Genomic DNA, 26,781 nt, shown 5'->3' with positions numbered 1-26,781 from the left:
GTACAATTCAACCAGGAAGCAATACTGCATTATATCCAGAAATAAATTCCCCTTGCTTTTCCTGGTAAAGTCTTCCCAATTTATCTCTGGTGGATTGTAATCTTAACTGAATGTTTTCGTTTTATATATTGCATTCTTTTCTAACTTGATACATTTCTGAATCTATACCTTGGTGGCCTTAAACAGAATCCAGTAATTGTTTCTTACCCCATACATTGTAATCCCTGGTCAAGATGCTTCAAATCAACCCTACTAGATTCCGATTTAATTTCTTGAATATAAGGTCAATCAACCTTTACCTTATAAATCTTTGGAAAGCAGCTACTAACCCTGTATATTCACTCCTTTCTCTCCCTCGCATTCTATTGCGGAGAAATGTTTCAGTACCACTGGTAATAATTTTTACCTGAACCCAATATATAACATCAAAGTTGCTAATTATCCTCAGATGCTTGTGTTTAATGCAAAAAGATTAGTTGTGGTTTATGAATGGATTTGGTTTATTCCTAATGAATGTATCAATGGGATTGATCTAGGGAAAGAGAGCAGCCACCGCGTTTTGCTCAACCTGGTACATTTGAGTTTGAGTATGCATCACGATGGAAGGCCCTTGATGAAATGGAGAAGCAGCAGCGTGACCAAGTTGACAGAAACATCAGAGAGGCAAAGGAAAAGCTGGAAGCAGAAATGGAAGCAGCTCGTCATGAACATCAGCTAATGCTTATGAGACAAGGTAACCTATGAATTGTTTTGTTTTCTCTGTCAGATTTATATGCCTGGCATTGAAACTAGAGACATTTATAATAAACTGCAGTTCTTAAGTTAAAAGCATGGATTTCTTTGAATTTCCAATGTATTTTTGAAGGATATCGTATGAAGTTCTTAAGTGTTAGTGCTGTAGAAGAGTCTACTTGGGTTTTGCAGCAATAGGTTTATTCTATTATGGTTCCCATTTCCTGCCTTATATGATGTTCACCTCAGAGTGACCAGATTGCATGTATGATGCTCATACTTAATTGACATGTCTTTTTGTTGGCTGTAATATTCAGCTAATATTCTATGATAAAACGTAGTATAGTGATTTTTAAAGTTAAAACAATTAGACAAGAAAAAGACTAAAACATTATTGAATGGAAGAAAGGAAAAGCAAAAACATAATAGGATGAACACAAGTATATATTTTTTCACAAGTTCAGGTTTAATATTCACTAAATTATTTCTGACTTTTCAGTAATATTTTGTTATTAGCTGAAAATGTACAAACCAGGTCAGGCCAAAATGTTTCTGAAGACCTACCAGTAGTCTGAAGATTAAATGTCTGGTTCTGCATGTATATAACAGTGATGTATTTTGCACGACCAGAACAGTTTTGTAATATCTAACGCAATTAGAATCATGCTTTCAACAGACTAAAAGTGAAAGCTAAAGGAATTTGTTCCATTTAAGAAATAACCTTTGTGACTGTATAAGCAAATTGTGGTGAATTGATTTCCCCCACTGCCTCTACATTTCGCACAAATCCATAAAAAATGAAATTCTTGAAGAAAGTTAACAGTTCACTCTGTGGTTTAATTTTTGTATGTTTTAAGAGTTTAGTTTTAGATTTTTGTACCAGATCTTGCATAAATGCCAATTCTTAAAAAATGTTTGTTATATAGATTGGTATCAGTGCAGGGCTTTTTGTTTGTCTGGTATGAGCAGAAAATGTATATTAAGCTTCTCAGGTTGTTACAGTTTTGTGCTGTTATGTTCATAGAATCATAGAATTTAAACAGCACAGAAGGAGGCCATTTGGCCCATCGTGTCTGTGCCAGCTCTTTTAAAAGAGCTATCCGAATCAATCCTACTCCCCTGTGCTCTCCCCATAGCCCTGCAAACTTGTCCTCCCCAAATAAGTATCTACTTTCTCTCTGAAAAGAATCGGTTTCAGGCAATGCATTCCAGATCCGGACAACTCACTGTGTGAAAACATTTTTCCTCACCCCCCCTCTGTTTCTTTTAACAACTATTTTATATCGGTGTCCTCAGGTTACCGACCCACCCGGCAATGGATTCTCAATGTTTTAACAAATTTGTTTGTTCTGCTGTACTAACGTGAACATGATTATTTAAGACGTTATCTCTGCAAATGGTTGACCTCATTTGAACCTTGGAAGTTAAATATTATTTATGCAGATTTGATGAGACGACAAGAGGAGCTTAGACGCCTAGAAGAAATGAGAAATCAGGAACTGCAGAAACGAAAGCAAATTGAAATGAGGTAAGAGAAAATAAGATCCAAACCAAATGGCAGATTTTCTGTAGTTGTGCTCTTTCTGGAGCCATTTAAAGATTATTAAATGAAAAGTTGGAAATTTAGATTTCCTTTCCTCTCAGTGTTTCCTCTTGAGGAATAACAACAGATCAGTCTCATTATAAGGAGTATATTATAGACCAGATTGATCATTGATCAACTTCTATGCACAAAGTTCTGCCAATCTCACCAAAAAACAAATAGTTTTATTGAAAGGAAACCAAAGGCTTTGAGTAAGTTGTAATTTCTTTCAAGTATCATAATTGTAATGAAGCATGCCTTGTAATGTTTTACTGATGAATGCTTACAGGCATGAAGAAGAACGTAGGCGACGGGAGGAAGAAATGATGCGTCAAAGAGAGCAGCAGGATGAAATGAGAAGACGGCAAGAAGGGTATAAGCCCAACTACATTGACAATGTAAGTAGTGAAATTTGTGGATTAGGGCTAGTGGTAAAAATAATTCATTTCTGAGTATCGTAGAATTTTAGGAAGTTTATGCTCAAAAATTTGTTTTACTTTTTTAATGATGTTCTTTCCAAATTATTTGAATTTTTTTTTAAGTTTTTACATTTTTTAGCATCAAATAATAGTGAATAGCATTTTAACAGGTACGAAGAACATTGGTTGTTTTGTCACCAATGCCAGATGCTATTCTGATATATGTCGAAATCTAACTTACTTGTCTCTTTCCGTATACTGTTTTTGTGCCATACAATGTAGTCTCATATCTACCACATGATTGGGCTAGGAGTGATATCTGGAATTCTTTTATCGGTTTATGTGGGTATATGATGTAAACTAATGTTTTAATGGCCTTTACTAATAGCAGTAACAATAGAATTGTGTACCTCTATTGCATTGTGCACTTTTTATACAGCATGAATAGTTGATTGGCCAACCTGTAACTGCTGTCTTCTCCATGCATGTGGCTTTGATTTTCAGGGGAAAAATCTTTAATTCCTCCATCATCCCCATGGATCCAATATTGTTATCTACAGGATGTAATACTCTCCAATCAATACTGTTTTAAATAGTTATTCCTGGATGCAGGTGATCAACCCTTTGTACTTTGCATAATATTCCATTCCAACTGCAATGAATTTTACGTACAAGATACTTAATACTTGGAATGAATTACCAGGAAGGGTGGTTGAGGCTTGGAATCATTTAAGAATCTGCTAGATACTGTAATAAGAAGATGGCAGGGTTGAGATTCTAGAAGGAATGAGATTAATTGGGCCAAAGAGTCCTCTTCATCCAATCCTTTTGGGATGTTTTTGAATCACAAACCTAAATATGTCTTTGTTGTATTTTAAAAATGCACAGTACTTGGTATCCGTATCATTGTGAAAACCACAAACCACAATATTGTTAATGACACTTTTTTTAAAAAAAGAACTGTAATGTTTGCAGTTCTGTACATGTGGGTTGGCAGACATGTATGAATAGTGAATGTGTTATGTAATTCCTGAATTTGGTGGCATATGTTTCACCAGTCGAATCTTCTATGAGCATAAAGCATCTTATTTTTTTCTATCATTCTATATCAAAGGTAGACAAGCAACCCAACTGGAGAGATGGCAAAATAATATAGAATCGTTTAGCTTTTAGGCTGATATTATGGTTTCATCTTTTCTGCAATTTGAGATCAGTAGGGCTACTACCTCTATTTAATCCCTGGAGTAGTTCATTAAATGTGATTGATGGTGGAGCAGTGTTCCAAATGTCTCATCTAAATGGTTTGGAACAAACTAGTCTAGCTGCATAATGCCAATTCCAGTTTGTTGGATATTATTTGGTACAATAGTTCTCCATTGCTCTCAATGATATCTTTATTTAAGAAACTTAAATATTCTCATGGATCACGTGCAAACAGTTGTGTGAAACAATTGTGTGAATGTACTTGGCAAAATTGAATGAATAATTCTTGCACATGTGCTTTAATTTCAATTTGTAAGCATTTTAGTCCTGGCTTTGAAAGCGAAGCATATTGTTTTCACCGTGAATACTTTATATTGATTAATTTGAGACTAATTTTAAATTGTGTATTTTTTCCCTCTTTTTTCTATAGCTTGGTTTAGCATTTTTTGCATTTAGCAATTGTACAAGACACTTTTTCATAAATCTTGTGGTTTCGTAAAATATTTTTAAAATTCTGCTCTTTTCTATCTTGCTTTCCCTGTGGTTGATGACCTTGTTTAGTCTTGAGCATTGATCAAGAGTAAATGAATATATTTTACGGCAATTACCTAACCTTCCTGAGTGCAATAGCTGAATAAATGTTGCACACTATAAACATCTTCTATGATTTACAACAATTAATTTGTGTCCTGGGTGGGAGAAAAGGCAGACATTGCCCTTTTACTCGATAGGCATTATTGCAAGAAATTCCTTTGTCACCATGTGATAACCCAGCTATACTTGTTCTACAAATGCAGCTTCCAGCGCTCAGTTTGTTTTTCCCACTGAAATGAAATGTCAAGCTGCATACATTGTTCGATGATCTAGTAGTGAACTATTTTAGCTTTTCGCGCTTTTTAAAAAAAAAAGCTGACGTATGTATGGGTCATTGAGTTGCCGCCACGGCGTGTCATCGTGTTCTGGATGATTATTTCAGAGTCCTGCTCACTGGACTGCCCAGCTCTTCCCTACGCAGATTGCAGACCATTCAGAACTTTGGAGCCTGCAAACTTAGGTCTGCGGGGTTGGATCTATGGCGTATCACCCCCATTTTTGCTCTGCACGACTGGATTCCCCAATCCCTAACAAATCGAATACAAGGTCCCAGATCTGCTGGGAATTGCAGTCACTCATTCTCCCGTGGGGATGGGTCAGGAGCGCAGGCTGTAAAGACTACAGGTCCCAGCATGCCTTGGCCACTGGAAATAACACTTCTAATCCCAATTCCCTGCTCTTCCCTTTATATTCCATTGTATTACCTATTGCTCTTCCAAAGTTTGGTGGTGTAGGTCTTCCCAACCACAGCACTCGCTAGTGGCCCTGGGGGCTTCATACCTATATAGTCACTCCAGATAAATCATATCACTGAGCTCTTTTCCGTTGGGAGTGACAATATATCAGGAATTTGCTGCATTTTTGTCTTAATTCAACAGCATGCATTTACATAGTACCCTTCATGTAAAGAAACATCTTGGAGCTTTACAGAGATGCTACTGGATCCTGTATGGAGGCTGTAGGTGACCATAGGCAAGGTCAGGGAGGTAGGTTTTTAGACTGCTTTTGAAGATAGAGAGGGGCCAGAAAGTAGGTCTAGAGGGGGAAGGAATTTCCAGAGAGAGGGGGCAAAGAAGATGTGGGTGACATGCAACATGCCTATGTTTGCCGACTATAGAGGCAAGCAAAAGAGTGAAGATCATGGAGGAAGGGATGGGCAAGGGTGAAGATTTATTGGTGAGGATCTTGAAACCTATCCGAGTGGTTGGCAAAGCCTAGTGAGGACAGAGATGTTTGACATACAAAGTAGAGTTTTGTAAGGAGCTTGCAGATGATGGAGATAGGGAGATTAATGAAGAGGGTCAACAAATTACATGCAGTAAAAAGGGGAATATTATTGTAAATATATAGGTACAATTTCTAATTGACATAAATCCATGAATGACTAAACTTAATGATTTCTAGTTTTGAAATAAAATATTGGGAGCCCTAAAAGGTAATATTCAAATGACCATTTATTTACAAGTTGTGATTCTATTGTTCTGTTGTTTGCGATGTTTCTACTCCAACCTGACCATGTACAGAAGTGTTGTTTTTCTTTCAGTAAAACCTGACTACAAAAAATCCAGCATGTTTTTTAATTATTAAGTAAATTTCCTTCTGTTGAGGAAAGATGAACGTTCAAACAATTTTACATTGAATGGCATAAAAGTCCTAAATGTATAAGTTTTTATTTGTATAAAATCCATCAACTTGTTTCTCGGCGTATAGAAATTTGGCTTTGAACAAAAGATCATTTAATCATCATGATTTGTGTTCTTTGCTTTTCCTTTCGTGTCTTAATTTATGCAGTCTAATTCTTCAATAGAAACTTATTACTGTTGCATTACGTCTCAGAAGGTGCCTGACTTTGTTGCACACTCGGATTATATGTTTTCATCCTAAGTGTTTGGTACTAAATTCATAAAACTAGAATTTGTATATGAATCAAATTGCAGATTGAAGAGATGCCAAGTTTATTTAGAGGTAACTATATATTAAGGTTATCAGTAAGGCGTTTGGAATTGTTAAAAACAAAAAAGTGAATTGTACGTGCATAATGAGTTCTGTACGTGAATCACTGCAGCTTTCATTGAAGTATATGCAGATTTTGCGAAGCAAAAAGATTGAGCTTCATATTTAATGAATTTTGGCAGATGCTTAGGATCCTTGAATACATTGTAGTAAAATAAATTATAATGAAACTTTCAATTGGGAATTTAATTGAATGGTTTGCTAAATTTAACTCTTGCATAGGTTTGAATCTCAGTTTTGAAGAAGGAACGTGCACTGGCACTATGGGGCTTCCTTCTAAAAATGCTAACCATCAAGTGCTCTAATTTAAATTTCCCTTACAATTCAACATCCAAGGTTCAATTTGCATGTCTTCTCGAGGGAGATGCTTAATATGAGAAGTAAATAACAGCTCAAAACATTGTCTGCTTAATTTAATTAAAAATAGTTTTCTGGATATACCATATTGCATGGTGAATGATTTGACATCTTAGCACTATATAGGAGAAGGCTGATAATAATAATCCTTGCATTTGATATAGCGCTTTTCACGTCTTCTAGACGTCTCAAAGCGCTTCACAGAATATGCTGTAAAGTATATTTGTGGGCGAAACGCGGCAGCCAATTGCACACAGCAGTGTCCCACAAACAGTCGTAGATTAAAAATAACCAATTTATTATTGTTTTGTTTTGGAGGGATTATTATTAGGCATGTGGAGTAACGAAACTTGCCCAAGGTTTCGCGTTGCCTGGAATTGAACCCAGGTGTTTCGCTTGCAAGGCGAGTGCTCTAACCACTGAGCTACAGGACTCCACAATGGAATGGAAGTTTCACTGAACTAGCTGAGTGAATTTGTATTCCATTCATTTAAGAAATGTGTTAAAGCATGATTATCAAAAATTGAGTATTGAGCAATAAAAAATGGAGGATCTGTGCTGTAATGAAATGCACCCTCTCTTCCTGGAGGGACCCAACCTGCTCTCCTTATTCTGGAGAGTATCGGGTGTACATTGGCAAGAACCGTGGCTTAAGGACTCTAGTAGTACCCCAGAGTGTATGTAAGGGTACTGCTAGAGTTTAATGCAGCTATAATCACTTGTGTTTCAATGAGATCATTGTCTGGCAAGCTTCCCGGTGCTTGTCCAGCTTGAACCACCCTACCATTGGGCCATTGGCTAAATGGAAAGAATTCCTGCTTTAGTGACTGGTTTGCCTATCCCAAGTATTTCATGAACAATCCCTTAGAGTACCGTGGACTTGCTTGGTTCAGAAACTGGACCACTGAGATTGCCACAGTGACTTAATTCCCAACATTTCATTTCAAGCACATCATGGAGCAATTGAGCTCTGAGGAAATCTCGTGTCTCTCTTCTGTCTGTCTATCCGTTTCCCCCCCCCCCCTCCAATAGTTGGTCATTTGATATCTGACAGCACAAGTCTAGGAGAAAATAAATGGAGCGAAAAGTTTACCTTACATGTTATTTCATTTGACTTATGAAAATGTGTATATTTGAGTAGATTTGACACTTTATATAAGAATACTTATTAAATGCTAATGCCAAAGAACAATGAAACAGCAGTTTATCTGATTGCCAATGTCTTGACATGAGCCTTCCAAAGCTTTGTCAGCTAGTGATCCCTGATACTCTTTTCCTTTCAATCTTTCATATAAAAACAAATCATTGTGATCTGTGTACAATCTTTGTTTTGGGAATACAACCATGAAGTAGCTTGTATTTTTGTATGAAATTATTTTAACATTGGACAGAAAATCCTAAGAATAATAATGTTTGCACCTTTCTCGTATTGTTGAGTTACAATTTGTTTGGTCAGCCAGGTCTCAGAGAACATAAGGAAACCAAAGATCATGCTTAAGAGAATACTTACACGTGGAAATGTTCACGTGTACCCCGGAATGGGTTGTGCATTCTCTCACTGGAAGGACACATGCTTCTTACCTAAGTCCAAAAAGTATTTGATTTGCTGGATATACGTTGGAATAATCCTGCTCCCATTCTGCTGCTCCCAAATCCTGCCATCGATCCAGGTTGGCTGATATGTCTTCAGCAGCTCAGGAACCAGACTAACAATATCACCACTGAGGGTGATATTCCATTGCATTCCATTGCCAAGCATGTCACCTTGTAGCCAATTCACCTCCAAGGAGACTGTTTACCTTGTAAAATAATAATTATAATAATAATACTCCCTTGCATTTGGTATAGTGTCTTCTACATCGTGAGGACACCCAAAATGTTTCACGGAATATGCTGTGAAGTGGGGTGACTGTGTATTTGTGGATGAAAGTGGCAGCCAATTTATGCAAAGCAATGTCCCACAAACAGCCATGAAGTGAATGATCAATTTTATTTGAGGAATTGTTGGCTAGGATACCAGGAGAAACTCCTTTCTCTTTTCGAATAGTGCCATAGGATCTTTAGCGTCTACCTGAACAGGCAGATGTGACCTGAGTTTAACATCTCATGCGAAGGACGGCATCTCTGACAATGCAACTCACCCCAGCACTGAATTGGAGTTTGTTAGACTCCTGGATGCCCTCCCAAAAAAATTCCACACCCTTTGCCTGTGATGTTAAAGAACCCATGGCACGATTCAAAAAGAAAGGGGGTTTCTCCTGGTGATCTGGCCAACAATGCCCCATATATAAACCATAGCTGTTTGTGAAGCATCACTATGTGCAAATTGGCTTCTGTGTTTCTTCCACAAACTACATAAGTTGCTTTATCAACTACACGATTATCATTGTTATTCACATTCAGTAGAATGTGCATTACATGTATGAAACTACTGGAACATCTGACTTGGATAGTTTGCAACGGTATCTATGATAAGTTATTAATTGTGCCAAGATATTGAAATGTTCTCTAGAATGTACATCTTACAAATTATTAGTGAGATTCTTATGTTGATGGACCCTAGGCCTGTTACAGGAACATAGGGTGATATGTAAACATTCTGTGTAGAAAACAAGCCACGGAAGATTTGCATACAAGTATGCAATTATATGCCATTTGTATATTTTATGTCAAAATTGTCAAAATAAGCAAGGGGTTGGAGCTGAGGAGAGAATCTGATATCTCAGTAAAAAATACTTTAAAGTATTTCTGTTCCTGCAACTGTTATTCTTAAATATTTTGAAACCACAATCCTTGCCTCAAATGTATCTTGCTACTTAATGTGTAAAGAAAAATCACGTACGCTTAATGATGGTGCTCATATCAAGTCTCTGCTGACACTCCAATGCTATGATGGGGGTGTGCTGGATTGTCAGAGGTGCCATGCTTTGGATGAGACCATTCTAAGGAAAGTTACATAACTTGCTCCATTTGTTAATAGGTTATAGGTTGCCTGTTAAATATTTCAAAGTTGCAGTAGGTAATCACAAGCCACAATTTTTTTTGAAAAGCAAAAATATTTTGTTTGGAGCTGCACTTGCTGATTTCAATAATAGCACCTTCATTTTGTCAAAAATGTAGACGATTGACAGGAGAAAGAACTTGATGTTGTGTTTTATCGTGGTCTGTTGGGTCTGATACAAATGTTTTTCATTTTCAGGAAAAATAGATAAAAGACTAATTACCGTTGCAATGGAATATTCAAGTGTTTAAAAGCTTTTCGTGGGGGTGCAAATCTTTCATGACTTATTTGGTACCATGTCCAAGATTGAATCCAACAGTTTGAATGTGTACAGTTGTCATAGATTGTATCAGTCAGGACCATAGCATTTAATATGTAGAAGTTGTATAAAATTTTATTTAATCAATAATCTACATTGCGCATGCGTAATTCAATGCCGTCAGTAAGTGTGCATGTGGTGACGGGTTAGGACATAATTTCCCGCGATTCAAAGGAAATTGTAAGTGCAGGGTAATGAAGGGTAGAGGATCTGCGTTACTAATTAGGAGGTGATTAATACAACTAGTGCAATTAAATCTAAGTGGTTTTAATTGGAAACTGAATGGGACTTAAGTGAATATATGACTTGGATGATTATACGATTTATAAAGCTAAGACTTATTTGTGTTTTACTGTACTTTTGTGTGCTTAGTCCTCCCTCTTTCTGATTCTGCAATTTTTTTCTGTCTCGATGCAGTTTGCCATTTCAATATGTTAAAATCATATTACAGGTACACTGATATAACCCTCATCTGTATAAATCGTATAATCGCCTAAGTCGTACATCTGCCTGAGTCCCGTTCAATTTCCTATTAAATCCACTTAAATTTATATGCACTAGTCGCATTAATCGCTGCGTAACTCATAACACCGCTATCGCATTTGCCGGCTGCCAGGTTTCCTGAGCCTGCCTTAAAAGAACACCACACGTATGTACCCCAACGCTCTCTGCACCCTACCTCCCGGGGTTGTAACATCAACATCATTGCGCACGGCAGTGGGTGGGTGGGGAGGGGCTGAGAGAGGAAAGAGAAAACTTCTGGCCGCCTGTTCCATCTCCATTGTGAATCACCCTCTCAGGGCAGTGGCATAAGGCTGCGGTTGTAAGGACCCTCTCTTAATCAACCGTGCGGCTCACTGTTTGGACCACCCTGCTCCATGTGAAATCTTTGTAAGTGTTTGTATTCCAATAAAACAGTTCTGTTTTGAAAGCTGTTTGGTTGTGCCATTCAGCGTACAATATATGTTTTCTGCACATGAGGTACAGTACTGAGGCACAGTATATGGAAAGAATGGGCTACCATAGCTTTAATATGCATGCGTTAAACATGATACAGAAATATTGTCTTAATGTCACCAGTTGTCGGTTCAGTACTTTTGTATTTGTTATGTGTCCGTCATATATGATACGACTTACGCAAGTTTGCCATAACTCATACTCTGCATAAATCATATTAAATGTTATGGTCCTAACTGCTACAACTTATGTGAGTTTACCTGTAATAATATCTGGTCTGAAAAGGATAACTGTTAGCAACATTAGATATTACCAATATTTGTGCATTCTTCAAACTGATCTGGGTCATGTGCTGGAACACTCTCCCCTCTTCTGTTTGCAGTATGTTTAAATGAGCTGGATTCACATGGCAATTTTTAAAAGGCTACATTTAGCAATCACTGCTCCAATGGTTTACAATATATGTAAGGCTACATTTTGGAATTACGTGCATAAATGACTAACTTGGGCTTCAGTTTGTTTTTCACAAATAAGCAAAGATGGACTGATCAAATTTAAAGGCATACAAAATATTTGAACTAAATAAAGCAATTCTAAATTAGTATGGCGACGTGAAAGGCCCAATACAAAATGTAAGTAGTAGAGATAACTGAATGTGTATTCTGTTCTTGACATGGAAAATTTAATTGGCTTACTAGCATTGATAGGTTCCAAACAATTTACTTTCTTAGAACTTGTCCTTTACCACTTCATTACAGTTGTTAGTAGATACTGAACTTGGATTGCAGGTTTTTGTGTGTGTCTGTGTCTATGTGTTGTGTCTTACATCCTACTGGAATGAGCTCTTAAAGATCACTTACTTGGAGCAATAGAAAATGATGCAGTAAACGTGAAGGAAAAAAGTTGTACCGAGGGAACAAGAAAAAGTGCCATTTGACTTTACCGTGTCATGTTGATAACTATTCCCACTAAAGTAACCACAGAGTTGGTGATGACATATATGAATTCTAGTTTTGTACGTATTTTATGTTTCAAGATTATTTTGGGTCTGTTACCTCCTTAAAAGCTTGTTTTAATTATTCAATTTAAACTACAATTTCCAAGCATTGCATTACATTAACTCCTGTTTTGAATCGAGCAAGTTTAAAAGAGCAAAACAAGCAGCCAAAGTTTTGCTGGTATGACAGGAACAGTTTGTGTAATAGTTTCCTTGTTCTCAGATTTTTTTATGTTTGTTTTCAGGTGTGCATCATGGGAAGAAAATTATGTTTAACTGAAAAATGTTCTGGTGTAAGAGATATTTCTACCTTGAATAAAGGGACATATTGTGATTTTTATTTACACCTGAACAAAGGAAATTTGTATTTGTTATTTGCAGTTCATCAAAGCAATGGATTTTATATTGGTTTTATATTGATTGGCTGTTTTGCTGCATTTGAAACCATTGTGATTTTCTATAATCATAATAATAATCCTTGCATTTCATATAGCGCCTTTATGAGACGTGTCAATGAGTTCACAGAATATATTGTAAAGTGGAGTCCTGTAGCTTAGTGGCACTTGCCTCACAAGCGAGAGACCTGGGTTTTATTCCCGGAAGGGTGAAATGTTGAACAAGTTTCCTTACTCCCCAGCAGTAAGTAGGAACCCGGTTGTTAGTTGATTGGTGGATCGCTTTTCTGGGGGTAATAATTCCTTTTTTTAAAAAAAAAGAAATTGGTCACTCAATCCACGACTGTTTATGGGACACTGCTGTACGCAATTGGCTGCTGCGTTTTGCCCACAAAATATACAGTCAATTCACTTTACAGTGTATTCTGTGAAGCTCTTTGAGTCTTCTTGAAGATGTGATAAGACGCTGTATCAAATGCAAGGATTAATATTATTATTGACTATATTTTGTGGGCGAATTACCTTTGGAAAGTGGGGGTAGTGTGGGTGGGAGGCTAATCTGCTGACCAAGGATGTCAGCAGCTTCCTCACTGCAAAGGGAACAGCTAACCCACTTTCAAATTTGGCATCAGTTTTGCTTTACAGATTCCCTGTAATATAAAAGCAATATGACAAAAAAATAAATGTCAGGTGTAAGTTTTTCTTTTTCTTGAAATAATACAAAACATGTATTGGTGTAAAATGCAATTTAGCCATCTTATTTTGTAAAGTTATACTTTGTGAATGTGCTGATGTTTTGAAAAATAACTATTTTAAAATCTGAACATATGGAGAATAGGTAGATATTTGTGACTTAGTGATATTTCATATTGTCTACTCTCATCATAATGTGAAAACTGACTTCAGATGCAATAGCAGGTATTTTTAAGATCCATATATTTTGCTGTTTTGCAGCATTTTAACACATAAAGCTGGGTTTGCGTCCTGCTGGTATTTTAGCCCCTCCACATATGTTCCAATTTATGATTTGTTTTACTCTGCAAGGAAAAGTACCATAGTAGCACCAGTGCCTTGTGTGCTATTAAAGGTAAGAACTGAATTTACACAGATAAACTGTGACGGTAGGTTGACCAACAAAATGTGTTTATTTTCAGAGAGAACAGGATATGAGGATGGGTGATATGGGTCCACGTGGAGCAATTGGCATGGGAGGTAGGGTTTTAAACCATGAAAACACTGCCATGTCGGGCATCTGTTACTTACTGCATGGTGGTTACACCTAGTAATGTTCTTTGGGACTGTGCCTGGAGTTGAAATTACAAATGTAGCAATATTGAAATGTAAATCAGTTTATATGTTGCAATAGTATTTTTACAGAAGATTGATGTACAATACAGTTTGTTAAATTATAATTTCAATTCTCATTTGTACTCTTATTTTGTACATGATCAATCTGTAGTATGGTGTACATATTTTCTACATGCATTATGATGAACTGGTGGGTTCACCAAATGAGACTTGGTATATGTCCTTCACTGGGTTTCTTGGCAAATACTGTCAATGTTGTTCAGTTCTGCACTGTCGCTTTTCATCCTCCTGTTGGTTGACAGCTTTCGTCATAGGCTATACAATTTATGAACATAATCATGTCCTGTTCTCTTTTAGGTTTATTTCTATGTAGTCAAATCACTTTTTCAAAATAAGTTTGTCAGGTCTGTAACTACCTCTGTGGTTGTGTCCTCATTGGATTAAAGATAGAATGCAATAACATTTGTGGACCCATAAACCAGTCATTTTAACTGTTGACATCTCCATAGAATCTGTCAGTATGTCAAAGCCCATATAAGACAATCTTGAAGGTATAATGTTGTTTAATTCTTTAGTCTGATATCTGTATTTGATAGGGTTTTGAAGAGTTCCAAAATGCTGAAAAGTATTTTTTGTTCAAACTGGAATGAAAATTTAGGAGGATATGGTTGGGTTGAGCTTATTGGGTTCAAGAATAAGTTGTATTGGGATATGCAAAATATTTTTGAGTAGAAATCAGATATTTATGCACAGTTAGATGTACTTATATGTTGCACATGTAAGATATTAATGTTATAAAATGGGCAATTTAACATAAAATGTCTTTGGGGCAAAACTTTCCTTCACAAATTTCCGCATATTCATGATATAATCAGCCTGTGAATAGCTAAAACCTTTTCACTGTCTACTGAGTCAGTTTGCCAACTTCTTAAATAATGTTGCCCTTCATTAGCTCATTAGTTCCCAGATTTATTATTTGCTTACTGACTGAATAGATTTTAATTGGGTTCTTCTGAAGGTGGTCTGAATACATTAGATTAGTCCAAAATAGCTTAGTTATACTGCCTGATCTGAATCTAGTAAAATTAATACCTTGCTGGGAATTCAAGGACTGGATATTTTGTTTAAATGATGAACCCCAGGCAGTTAATAATGGGATACCAGTACATAGCATAGAAGATTATGAACTTTGATCGTAGCTGCATCATTTGTGAACCCAATGCAAGAAAATGTACCCATCAGAACAAACAATGTTTGGTCAGGCAGCTCAAGACATTCCAGTTCAATTTTTCTCATATTTCTAGTGCCTCATACCATCTCTCTGCAAAGTGGAAATGTGTTGAACTCTGCAGCATTATAATTCTCCTATAAATAGCTGTCAACCTCAGACTAATGTACAAACCATGATCAAATCTGTAATGATGTACAGATTTGATTTTAAAATTACCTGGACCATCTAAAAATTGTATCATTTAAGAATTCTGGTAATAGTGTTTTCAAAGTTTCTGTAGTATATTGCCTTTCATCTACACTGGCTCCGATACATAAGTTAATTGCTGGCAAAAAAGAATTTGTGCTTATGTGCAAAATAACGCGTGAAGTTTAGGGATACACTGATCCTGGCTCTGTGATTCTTGCAACTTCGCTCTGTGCGCAACTTTACACCTATCTGCCAAGAAGACCTCATTTTTCCAGTAGTGAAGTATGTTTTTATAATTTACAGCAGTAGTGGCCAACCAATGGCCCGCGGGCCGGAAGTGGCCCGTGGGGCCGTCAAGAAGCGGCCCCCCGAACATTCGCACTAGTCTAGGTAAGTCCGTATTTGATTGGTAGTGTGTTTCCAGGTTTTTCTTGATCGAATATTTCTTGATTTACGCCATAAATCAAGAAATATTCAATCAAGACAATTTATTTTCTTGGCTGACCAAAAAGGTTGACCACCGCTGCTTTATAGTATACATTTTAGGGATAGAGATTAAGAGAGATTAAAAAGTTAAGACACTCTCGGAAAGAGTCGGGGTGGGGGTAGAATGAGACACAGAAAAGTTTTGCACAGTGTTATACTATAGTGACAGTATAACTCCTGGTGGAACAATTTTTAGTTGGCTCTTTAGTTGATTTATATTTCATATGATGTCCAATTATCTGCATTGTTTTCTTATCCTGCAGGGGATTAGTGCAGATAATTGGCACTCTACTTTATCACACTTCCTGTTTGATGCATTATCTAATTTAGGATTCCAATTAAGTGAGTGTTAAGGACAGAATTTGAATAAATTAAGTAGTAATTTTTGGACTAGCAATACTTGGCTAAATGTTTTCATTGCGAAACATAACAGTAAAGAGCAATTTTTTTTGTTTTGCTATCCTGTGCAACCTTTACCCATCTTAAATAACATGCTTAGATACCTTTCGTGATTTGATTTAGACTAGTCAACATTGTAGTCCATTGTGCCTGAAAATAGATGATGTAAGCAAAATATTAGCTATTCTTCCAAATCTATTTTAGTGTCCCAACTAAAAGATTGTTTGTGGGACGCTGCTATGTGCAATTGGCCGCCGCATTTCGCTCACAAAATATACAGTCAAATCACTTTACAGTATATTCTGTGAAGCGCTTTGAGATGTCTTGAAGATGTGATGAGGCGTTATTTCAAATGCAAGGAATATAAATGTCAACTCTGCTGTTTGCCCCTTTCTTTTGTCAGGCAGCCTATACTCAGTATGCGTGCACGTTAAATGTACGCAGTGGGTGAAAGTTATAGTTGGAAAAAATAATGGTGCATTCTAGGGTAATAAATACTTGTGCAGTTCACTTTCCAAAATACACCTACTTTGACTTCTGGTTAAAAATGGGGTGTATTTTCAATGTGAAAGATTATTCCTGTTAGTTGTTGAACGGAGGAAATTTAGGGTTGTCATTGGGAAATTAGAAGCCATTTTAACCACAGATGACTATTGAAGGTTAGTTCATCATAATATTTTAAACATGGAACTGGAAAAGTATTTGAAAAGAAACGATATAAAATGAAAGAACAATTAAATTATTCAAATATGGTGAAGGATTGAGCACCAGTAAAGGCTCTGAGGGCCAAGTGACCTCCTTCTGTTCTATAATTTCTTTGATCTTTAATTGTTAAATTACTAATCGGGACAATATTGCAAGTTAAATAATAAAGTAACTCTCTTTTGAGGAGTCCATGTAAAATGTTCATCTAGTGCAATTCTTGTTGGGAATAACTTCATTCTACAAATAATGAAGTGTTTTTAGTAACTTTTTAATGGAATTATACTGTCCCAAAGAACAATATATGACAGCGAATTTCTTAACAGAAGTACCAGGTGCTTTGCATGGTCAGTCTATTAAGCATGTTTTAATATACATTTCTACAAATATTCAATCCAATTAATTGCCTTGGAAACATAATTAGATTTAGGCTAGCTCTAAGTACCAACTATTTTGCATAGATGCGTATAGCCCAGCCCCTGCTGGCAACCAAGGCCCTGCTCCACTCATGGGTATGAACATGAACAACCGTGGACCTATACCCGGCAATCCAATGGGACCTGGCAATCCAATGGGACCTGGCAATCCAATGGGACCTGGCACTCCAATGGGACCCGGCACTCCAATGGGACCTGGAAATCCAATGGGACCTGGCAATCCAATGGCACCTGGCAATCCAATGGCACCTGGCCCTGCAATGGCACCTGGCCCTGCAATGGGAACTGGCCCTGCCATTGGGCCAGAAGGAGCTGGAAATCTGGGAACACCCATGATGGGAGACAACAGTGGAACGCTGGTAATGTATTAAATCATCTCATATTTGCTATCACCAGTGCCATTTTGTGTCTTAAGTAACTGAGATGTGTTTACACTGAAATTAGACTGGCATAATAATCAAAATTGTGCATTAATAGGTTAAACAGATTCGTTAAGAATTTTCATCACACAAGCTATGCTTTTCTTAACTGCGAATGGAAAGCGGATGAAATACAGCAGTAATTGAAATGGTGCTTTGAACCCTTCAATATTTTCTGACTAGATTTATTACTGATGTGTCCAGTTGTACAAGAAGTATGTTGGTGCTGCTAGTTTAGATTGTGTAGTTTTGTGTAAGATGCCAAACTTTTTGTAGGTGTAAACGGGTCTTGGGATATTGAGCTAAATTTTGTATAAAAAACATTATTGTGTATTCATACAAGTGCAACTTGAAGATTACCGGGGCTCGAATTTTAAGCTTGGTGATACAACACGTGACATATTGGAAACAAATTGGATTTCTTGTGCATTTTATATTTTTCTCCTGTTTGTGGCGTTTTTTGACATAGCCTACACAATATTAGCTAAGGTACATATTGCACTTGTCATATATAATGCAATAAAAAATTCTAGCCCTGCGTCAATTTCTTTTTTAAAAAAATCACAAAATTGGGTTGAAGATTAGTTGCTTTAAAATTTAAGATCATATTGTATTTTGGAAAGTTATATTCAGTATTTATTTGGAAGCTGCTTTTCTGCAATTCTTAAAATAAACTTTCAAATCTAGACTGAATTTAATAATTCCAGAATTTCCCATGATCTTTGAGAATTCTAAAATCTAAGACATGAGCCACAGTACTACCATCTGTACATATCAATTTGTTTTTTGACCCAACGATAGCCACATTTAATTGTATAATGCATTTATGGTTTCACTAATTGAAAGTGGCCTTGATATTGCTAATCACCTTCATAACCTTTGAAGCTCCACCAGTTTCCCATCTAAAAATAGGCTTTTGATTCTGATTATACACTAACATTGGATATGTTTGTGTTTAAGTTCCTTAAACTTCCATGTGTCGCTGCGCTAAGAGCAGACTGATATTAGATCAGAGCTGTTAAGGGATGGAGGGGGGGAAATGGGATTGTTTTTGGGGGCAAGATAGTGACATTAATGTCATGAATCTGATAACTAGCTTTTGGAGTAATTGAAAACTGAGCAAGAAAGTGGATATTTTTTCTCCCAGGTCCAGGTATTTTCTGGTGTTTGCTGTTTATGGTCACAAACACAAGAGACATATCATTATTTCATCTGCCTTTGTTGCAGTTTGGCTGTTTGCCATGGGCACAAGTATTCTCGGAGTTGATAGTTTATCTTGTACGTAAACTAAGTATAGTGAGAACACAATACATTTTGGGATTGCTAAAGAAGTTTCTCAGTGAAATCTTAATGCAGATTTGGGTTGTTATTAAGTAGAATATACCAAACATTCTGCATAATATACAAATAGTATACTGCATAATTCGCATGTATCTAATGCAAAATCTGCTAATCGTGGGAAGGTTATCCATTATAGTGAATTTAAAAATAAAAATGGGACTTCTGTAGACCTTGTTCATTTTATTTCGGTAGTCTGGTACCATTCAAAGGCCATCTAAATTAAGTTGTAAATTTGTTTTTTATAAACTCAACTTTAGTGGGAGATGTGAAGATTACTTTTTTTTCTGTTTTTTTATATAAAAATGTGTACTGGCTAATCCCGGTGAATGCTTCAGTTCAGAATACAGTCTGCATAAAGATATTCCTTATTCCTTTGTAGTTGACTAATTGTAGCAAATAGTAAGTTTGTCATAACATCGTTTTGGTTTAATGTACAAATACTCCTTTGTCTAAAATTGTTCAGGTTTCCACTATACATATAACGTACAATATTTGTGGCTTCTGATATATTTATTGTACATAACTGGAACTAGTTTGTGTGCTTTTTTGTAAAAAAAAATGAAGTTTCTTACATTTGTATTAAATGTACAGGGATCTAAGAGCAGTTGAACAAGATAACCTGTACTGTGACAGCTGGGAAGTAGGTTGTAAAATACTGGTTTTCATTATTCATAGCAGCGTAAATATATAATATATATTAACTAATGTAATTACTCCTTTCTTCCTCCTTTTTGTATGTTCCTGGTACTACTGGACTGCCTGCCAATCTTGATGACACCAACACGCGGGATATCGGCAATCAATTGATAAAATTACCATCTTTTGTTATGTTCCTACAACGGAACACGCAATGGACATAATTTTTAAATAAACGATTTTAGCGCAATGATAGATTTCCCCAAGGAGGTCCTGGATCAATGGGTTCCCCTCCATTGGTTAATAGGGCAAACCTGAGTGGAACCCCAGGTCCTGAAGCTCCCCCTCAGCCACCCATGGGAGGTGTGGGCGCTGTGAGTGGTGGTCCTACTGGTTTTGGTAGAGGAAACCAAGGAAATAACTTTGATGGATCCAATAAACGCCGAAGATATTAGACATTTTGAAAAACTATAGACCATTCCCTTCTATGACATTTTAAGGTATACGGCTATATAGTGATTTCAAAAAGAAATTCAGTTGAGTTTTATCTGCTGTTACCTTACATTTTGTTTTTTTAATGTGATGTAGTTTGAATCTTGTTTTTGTTATGTAAAACTTTTTGTTTGTATCTTTATATTGAAGTAAATGCTTTAGGCTTTGTAGTGTAGAATAGCAACCACATAAACCATCAATGTTCAGCAAGTTGGGTTTACCCTTTGTGTATGTAGTTTGATACATCTTTTAAATTGTGACCATGCTGTAAAATCCATGGAGTTCTGGAATGATAAATAAAACCTGAAAATAAACAAATTACTTTTGTAAATGTAATTGAGTACGAAGAAACTCAAAACTGGGTTATGAATAATGCAAAACCTCCATATATAATTTGACATTTTCCTTGTGATAAATGCATTAACTCTTGTCACAATTGGGCCTGAGTACTAAAGATCCACAAATTAACCCAACAAAAATTAACATACTTTTTTACACATTTATTTTGTCGTTGAAGAGCAGTTTACTCTCACCAATTTTTTTAATGGCTTGGTAATATTTGATAGGTAAATCCTGTTTTTTTTAAACTCACAGGTATTCTAATAATTGATGGCTATATCAGCATTCACTGGAGGTGACTATTTTGTCAAATACAGAGTATGAAAACTTGATTAATATTTGTTTGGGAGCGTGAGAATTAAGTTTAGTGTTCATTGGTGAAAAATTGTCTGCATACTGCATACATTTTAGCATAAACCTGTAAATAAATTGCTACTGCAGAAAATATTCTTCAAGTCATTTAAGATCATATTTTGATCTCCCCAGTGCCTCAAACAAGTGAATACCTGTGTTTTTGAGATAGATTGAGGTGTTGAAGACTAAATGTTAAGCCGTTAATTAGTCAGTACGAAGGTTACTGTAATGCCTTTAAAATAAACTATGCTCAGCAATTCTTAAGTTAGCCAAGCCAGTAGCTCATATATTTGTTTTAATATTTATTGTTAAATTAAGCTGAATTCAGCAGTAACCAGATCTTCATATTGCACACACCAATGGGTTCAAATTATGCTGAAAATGGTAAATGACATTCATCATATTAATTATGTCCCATTGATTTTCAGCATGTAAAAGCAATTTTTTGAAATTCTTCATATTTACGTTTTAACTTTTAACTTGTCAGGGAATCTGCTTCATCCTATTCCTTTGTACTTTACACTTTTAACAGTTACACATCTGCCATACAAAATACAATACTGTGGTCAACTTTTAAGGCTTCAACTATTTGCTTAATTTTGTGTAGTGAATTTGGTATGGCAGTGAGGAGACTTCACTGTACATTTTCCTTTTAAATGCGTTGTACTAAGAGCTCATCTTTTAGATTCCTCAGACTGCTAATTTCAGTTGAAACCTCAGTAGCACCAACATTTGCAGAGTTTTTTTTGACAACTTTCATCCCTAACTGTAGCCACTATACCTGAAATACCTTGGATGTGGTTTAATACTGATAAATGTATTGAATTGATGCCAGTGGTGGCAGAGCAATATTTTTACAGTGGTTGGAAAATGGGTATTAAAGATATATGAAGTTTAACCAATTTACGTGGCATTCTACTGGAGATTACCTATCTGAAAGTCTTAACGTTGTTGTAAATTTAATAATTAAAATTTTCACATACCCCGGTACAGTGATCTATTTCTATATGTGAAAGGGACATTTCAAAAAAAAATGTTTGGGGTTTACATATTTGCTCATGTCTGATTTAAGAAAAGCACAAAATATAAGTCATCACTGAAAGATAATGGAAGTTTTGCCTGCAGAGACTCAACTGGAGGCCTTTCACTGTGCTCTGAGCAAATTGGAAAATGTTGTCTTTTGGAAAATGCTTCCTTGACTGTGTATGTGCCTATATTTTCATTTTTATAACCAATAAAGGGCTGTTGTTTATCTGCTCCAAACATGTAGTACATAATGCTAATAACTCAAAGACCATTCATATGTTAGCATTTGTACTGAAAGTTTTTATATAAACATTTAATGAATAATCTGCAGGTCTTACAGCAGTGCAAAAAAGCCGGCACAGGCACGATGGGCCGAATGACTTCCTTTTGTGCTGTAAGATTCTCTGATTCTATGTAGTCAGATTTCTATCTTCTTGCTAAATATGGTGATTGAATGTAGTGAACAATGTAACTGGTGAAAATACAGTAGCATTTATCACTTTGATGTTTACTACACCACAAAATACCGGGGCAATGTTAAGTGATATGCAGATTTTTTGCTACGATTAGCTCTACTGTTGCAGAGTTTTGCTGCAGATGTCTTCTGTACTTTGATATGAATAATAGTACAAGCTGGAAACAAATTTTACTAAACCAAACAATCTGTATGGTTAGAATTCCATGGTCATGATGTTTGCTGCTCAATTTTTTTTAAAAAAAATTTTTTTACTGCACAACCACTAAATTGTACAGGTTGTCTGTCTTCTGAATGAATCTGTCAATAGTCCTGATGCCAAGAAACTTACATTATGGTGCACTGGAATTCAAGTTGGATATGATTTGTCCGTTTCACCATGGTGGAAATGTATGGGTGGAATTCTATTTCAGGTAACAAGGTATTTCAAAAGTTGCATTGTGTTGGTAACTTACTTGGTATTTCAAATCAGACTTGATGAAATTAACCAATCTTCAGTATTTCTTTCACTTATAAAATCATCAATACTTGCCTCAGGTTATTTTCTCTCCAATGAAATTCCACACTCAGATTACAGAAAATAGTAAGTTTAGCCCATTATATAAGTTATACAATTATCTTGATTAAACAAACAGCTAGTTTGATCAAGTATGTGATATTTTGATACTGGTTCTCAACAGATATGGGATTCTTTCAACAGTTGAGATTTATACCTCAGGAAATGTCTTTGTTTGCAGGAAGTTCTATCATTCTCCGTAAGTCACTTTATTCACCATACAATTAAATGAGCTTCAAGATGTGATCAGTGTACCTAGTTTGGTTTGCAAACTACTACTGCAAATAATTGTGAAATGCATCTTTCATTTTTTTTCTTTGTTACGTAATGGAACAGTTCTAATTGTTGTGCACTTGATTGTGCAGCTAATACAAAGAAATGCAAGTGTTAATATTTGTTCACCTACAAATCCAATGTGAGTACACTTGACTGTGAGAAAATTGGATGGTACAACAACTTGCATTTATATAGCACCCTTCACGTGGGTATGCTAAATCAAGTGCAAATATTACAATAAATACCGTTATGATTAAGTAAAATCGGTTGAGTGTGGGCAGGATTTGGCAGTCACCTGAATTGCTTTAAAGTTTTGTATTGAAGTCCTTTGAATAAGTTGCAGGTTTCTTTATTAAGAATTAATATGTTGTGCAAATCGAAAATGGGAAGAATTGTGGAAGCTGCATTTCTGAAAGATTACCCGAATGTCTGTGCTGTAGTTTTGTGGTATCACATCTGATTCTGCACACATATGAGCACATTTTCCCTGATAGTCTTTGTCAAAAGTCTGATTTGATGATGATTCGCAAAATTCCTTGCCTTATTGCAGGCAGAGAATTCAAAAGACTTGATTTCCAATATTGAATATCACTATATGAAAGGCCTTGAACCAACCAGGTTGGCATGATTGGTGAGATTTTTCAATCATCAATATTGAGGTGAGCCCATGTTCTTTTCCTTCTTGGAGGACTGTGGGGCATGCAACTGAACTTTCTTTAGTGTATTGTCCTTCCCTTGGATTTGTGCAGCAGCAGTGTGTACTGTTGGCATGCTCATTTCCTCAAATTTGCACTAATTGTCATGAAAGTCTTCATTCTTTTCTAGCAATCATTAGTTATTGCATCCTTCTCGTGGCTACCTGCCTTTCTGCCTATTACTCATGACTCCTTTTCGTCTGAAGTATCCAAGCGTACTATTATGTTTGTTCTTAACCTCTATAAGGTTCCTAGAGAGTTGCTAAACTTAAATGTTGCAATTCCAGGCCTCCATCAGTTATTCTTTTTGGTCCTTGACAAACCTATGTCTTAAAAGCTTTCTGATGCTTCTTATCTATTATCTTGGAAATTGTTTCTCTTCTAAAGGAAAAAGATGATCTTTTTGGCTTGCTTTTCTTAACTAAATCTTGATCTCATCAAAGAACCTCCTTCTATTTTGCTCTATTTTACCAATCCTTGGACTCTTAAGCTTATAGCCCTGATATACATCTTATTCTGGGAACAATTTCTTGTCTTCTAGTTCTGTTTCTTCAGCATTTCCCTGTACATTTGCTTGCCTATTCCAATGAAAGACAATCCCTCTTTAAACTACAACCCTTCTTCAAACTGTTGCTCTGCAATCTTCCCTTTTAAAGTTACAGTAAACTCAAGTTAATCTGCCAATATGTTTAGTGTGTTTCGACACTCAACTGAATTGTTACTGCCTGGACACTTATAAAACTATTTTATGGTCTTTTACCAAAGCTAATTTTCTAGACTATCTAAATTTCATTCAACTAAATGATTTGGGCTGGAATTGATAATTCATCATAACTAATTTCCATCACATCATTAAGTCTTTCTCTGTCTACTTCTCATGTCTAATTCACTGCTCATCTCATAGTGCAATTATTAGCAATCTGCAATAATGGATGCTTTCCATTTGAAAAAGTGAACACCTGGTATTATTCCATTAATCTATGAACATCCTGTATTAGTAGGGAGCTTATATACTTCAACGTTGTCACATCCAAAAATCGTTCTCGATCATGCTATTTTCTCCTTTTTAAATGGGATGTTCCACCTGTTCTATGTTAAAATTATGCAACATGCATTTTTGCTAGCTGAATTTCCAAAAAGTTAACTGTTGACTAACCACCCCAGTCATAAGGATTAAAAAATCACGACTGAAGAGTTGAGAAGTCATAGAGTGTATGAATAAATTTGTTCTGCTTTCCAACATATGCTATTTTCTACTTTTAACAAAGTTTGTATCTGATGTTGGGCTCAACATTTAACAATATAATTAAAATATCCAGATGAATTGGTCATCCATCTCTTATCCTTTGAGTTTGCCTACAACAAGCAGTCAATATTTCAACATGATAAGGTGCTTTAAAAAAGTTCAACGTCTTTTGAACAGCTGTTCCACATGCTTTTAAGAAAAAAATTCCTTTCCGAATGGTTCAGAACAGCCATATTCAAAAGGTACAGTACATCTAATATTTTGCTCAATTTTCATTGAGGAGTGGTTTGACATTTTAAAACGCAAAATTAAGTATGTATGTATGTTGTGTATCTCTTGCTTTTCCCATTATTTACTCTTACTTTCAACACAGCCTTGTGAGCATCTGGATACTGCTGTATTTATGAGTGATTTCATGTTTGAGAACCTTTTCAGGTATTCAACTCAATGCATCGATGGTTTGATTCAATCTGTTAGGGCTATTTGATTAAAAAATAGTATTGAATATTTATGTACAACTAGATTTTCACTGATTCTCTTCTGCTATGAAAGTTTTTGTAGCAAATCAATTAATTGGCTGCTTGGAAGGGCTTGTATTTCTGCAAAAGCTTTCCAATGGAAACATTTAAATAAATTCCAGAATTGATCAATAATTGTAACACAGTCACTCTGAAAGTGTGTGTGTGTTTTGTGTGTGTGTATATTGTCATTGTGAAATTACTTGAAAATACAGCAAACTGAATTGAAAAAATGTTCCTACAGCAAACCTATAAAGGAATACCAATTTTCCTTCATATTTCTTGGTTTTAAAGTGAATATTATAAATCTATTAGGGAAAATAGCAGCTACTGTATTGTGTGGCGTTATTGGTCTAGTATGCTTGGCATTCATCAGACAGTTGAACCTGCATCAACTCGGGACTGGGCCAAAGTACCCTTTATATAAGGGTGGCCTCGGAATAGGGGTTCATTGCTTCGTTGACTGGCCCTAAAAAATTTTTAAGTCTGCAGGCCCATGTGTAAACTAAATCTGGACTCCTAGCACATTTACCAATGTCACCTCAACAGTGAGGCAGGAAGCTGTGGGTGTCATGTGGGCTGCGCTGCACTGTCTTGATAAATGCACTAGGAGTCGAGCAATAGTCTACATGCGGACCTGCGGAAATTGTTAATCCATTCCTGGTAAGTATACTTCTATTCACTTAGAACTGGCCGTTGAAAAATGTGTCTGTACACTGACACGATTCAAAAAAAGAGTGGCCACTGGACGCGTTAGACAAGTGGTTGCTGAATAGAGGGGGTTTATTGATGAAAATCGGTTGGGACTGTTCCAGGGTGGTTGTTAACAGCAAGCGATTGCTGAATAGAGGTGGTTGCTTTAACAGGTTTGACTGTATTTCAGCATCACTTGTAATTTTTCACACATTTTGATATGGCCAAGCAAAGATTTAATTCCACTGAATGAAATATTTAAGAAGTTCCAAAAAGATTTATTAACAATTGTAGGTTTGCAAGTAAAACTGTAATGTATTTTTCTGGGTATGTTATGGTATCCCTGATTTATTCAACATGTCAAATCTGTTTAAAAAAGTTTCACTTGGATCAA

General features: G+C 36.0%; 1 protein-coding gene across 5 annotated transcripts in view; it reads left to right on the top strand.

The window, feature by feature from the left end:
* LOC103186504 (paraspeckle component 1) overlaps nt 1-26,781 on the top strand; it is a 56,682-nt gene that overhangs the window by 13,197 nt on the left and 16,704 nt on the right. For 2 of the 5 annotated variants that reach the window (XM_007905593.2, XM_007905591.2), the window contains 7 exons: nt 537-733; nt 2,176-2,260; nt 2,604-2,712; nt 13,724-13,781; nt 15,601-15,687; nt 17,346-17,680; nt 19,963-22,165. In XM_007905593.2, coding sequence (XP_007903784.1) covers nt 537-733; nt 2,176-2,260; nt 2,604-2,712; nt 13,724-13,781; nt 15,601-15,687; nt 17,346-17,680; nt 19,963-20,172 — 1,081 coding nt within the window. In that variant the 3' untranslated portion in view covers nt 20,173-22,165. Of the gene's footprint in view, nt 1-536; nt 734-2,175; nt 2,261-2,603; nt 2,713-13,723; nt 13,782-15,600; nt 15,688-17,345; nt 17,681-19,962; nt 22,166-26,781 lie in introns of those variants that run through there. The other 3 variants (XM_042334223.1, XM_007905594.2, XM_042334224.1) reach the window with 3 other exon arrangements.

This window comes from Callorhinchus milii, unplaced genomic scaffold (genome assembly GCF_018977255.1).
Source record: "Callorhinchus milii isolate IMCB2004 unplaced genomic scaffold, IMCB_Cmil_1.0 Scaffold4, whole genome shotgun sequence".
In the NCBI taxonomy this organism is placed as follows: Eukaryota; Metazoa; Chordata; class Chondrichthyes; order Chimaeriformes; family Callorhinchidae; genus Callorhinchus; species Callorhinchus milii.
This window is presented reverse-complemented; position numbering and strand designations above follow the sequence as displayed.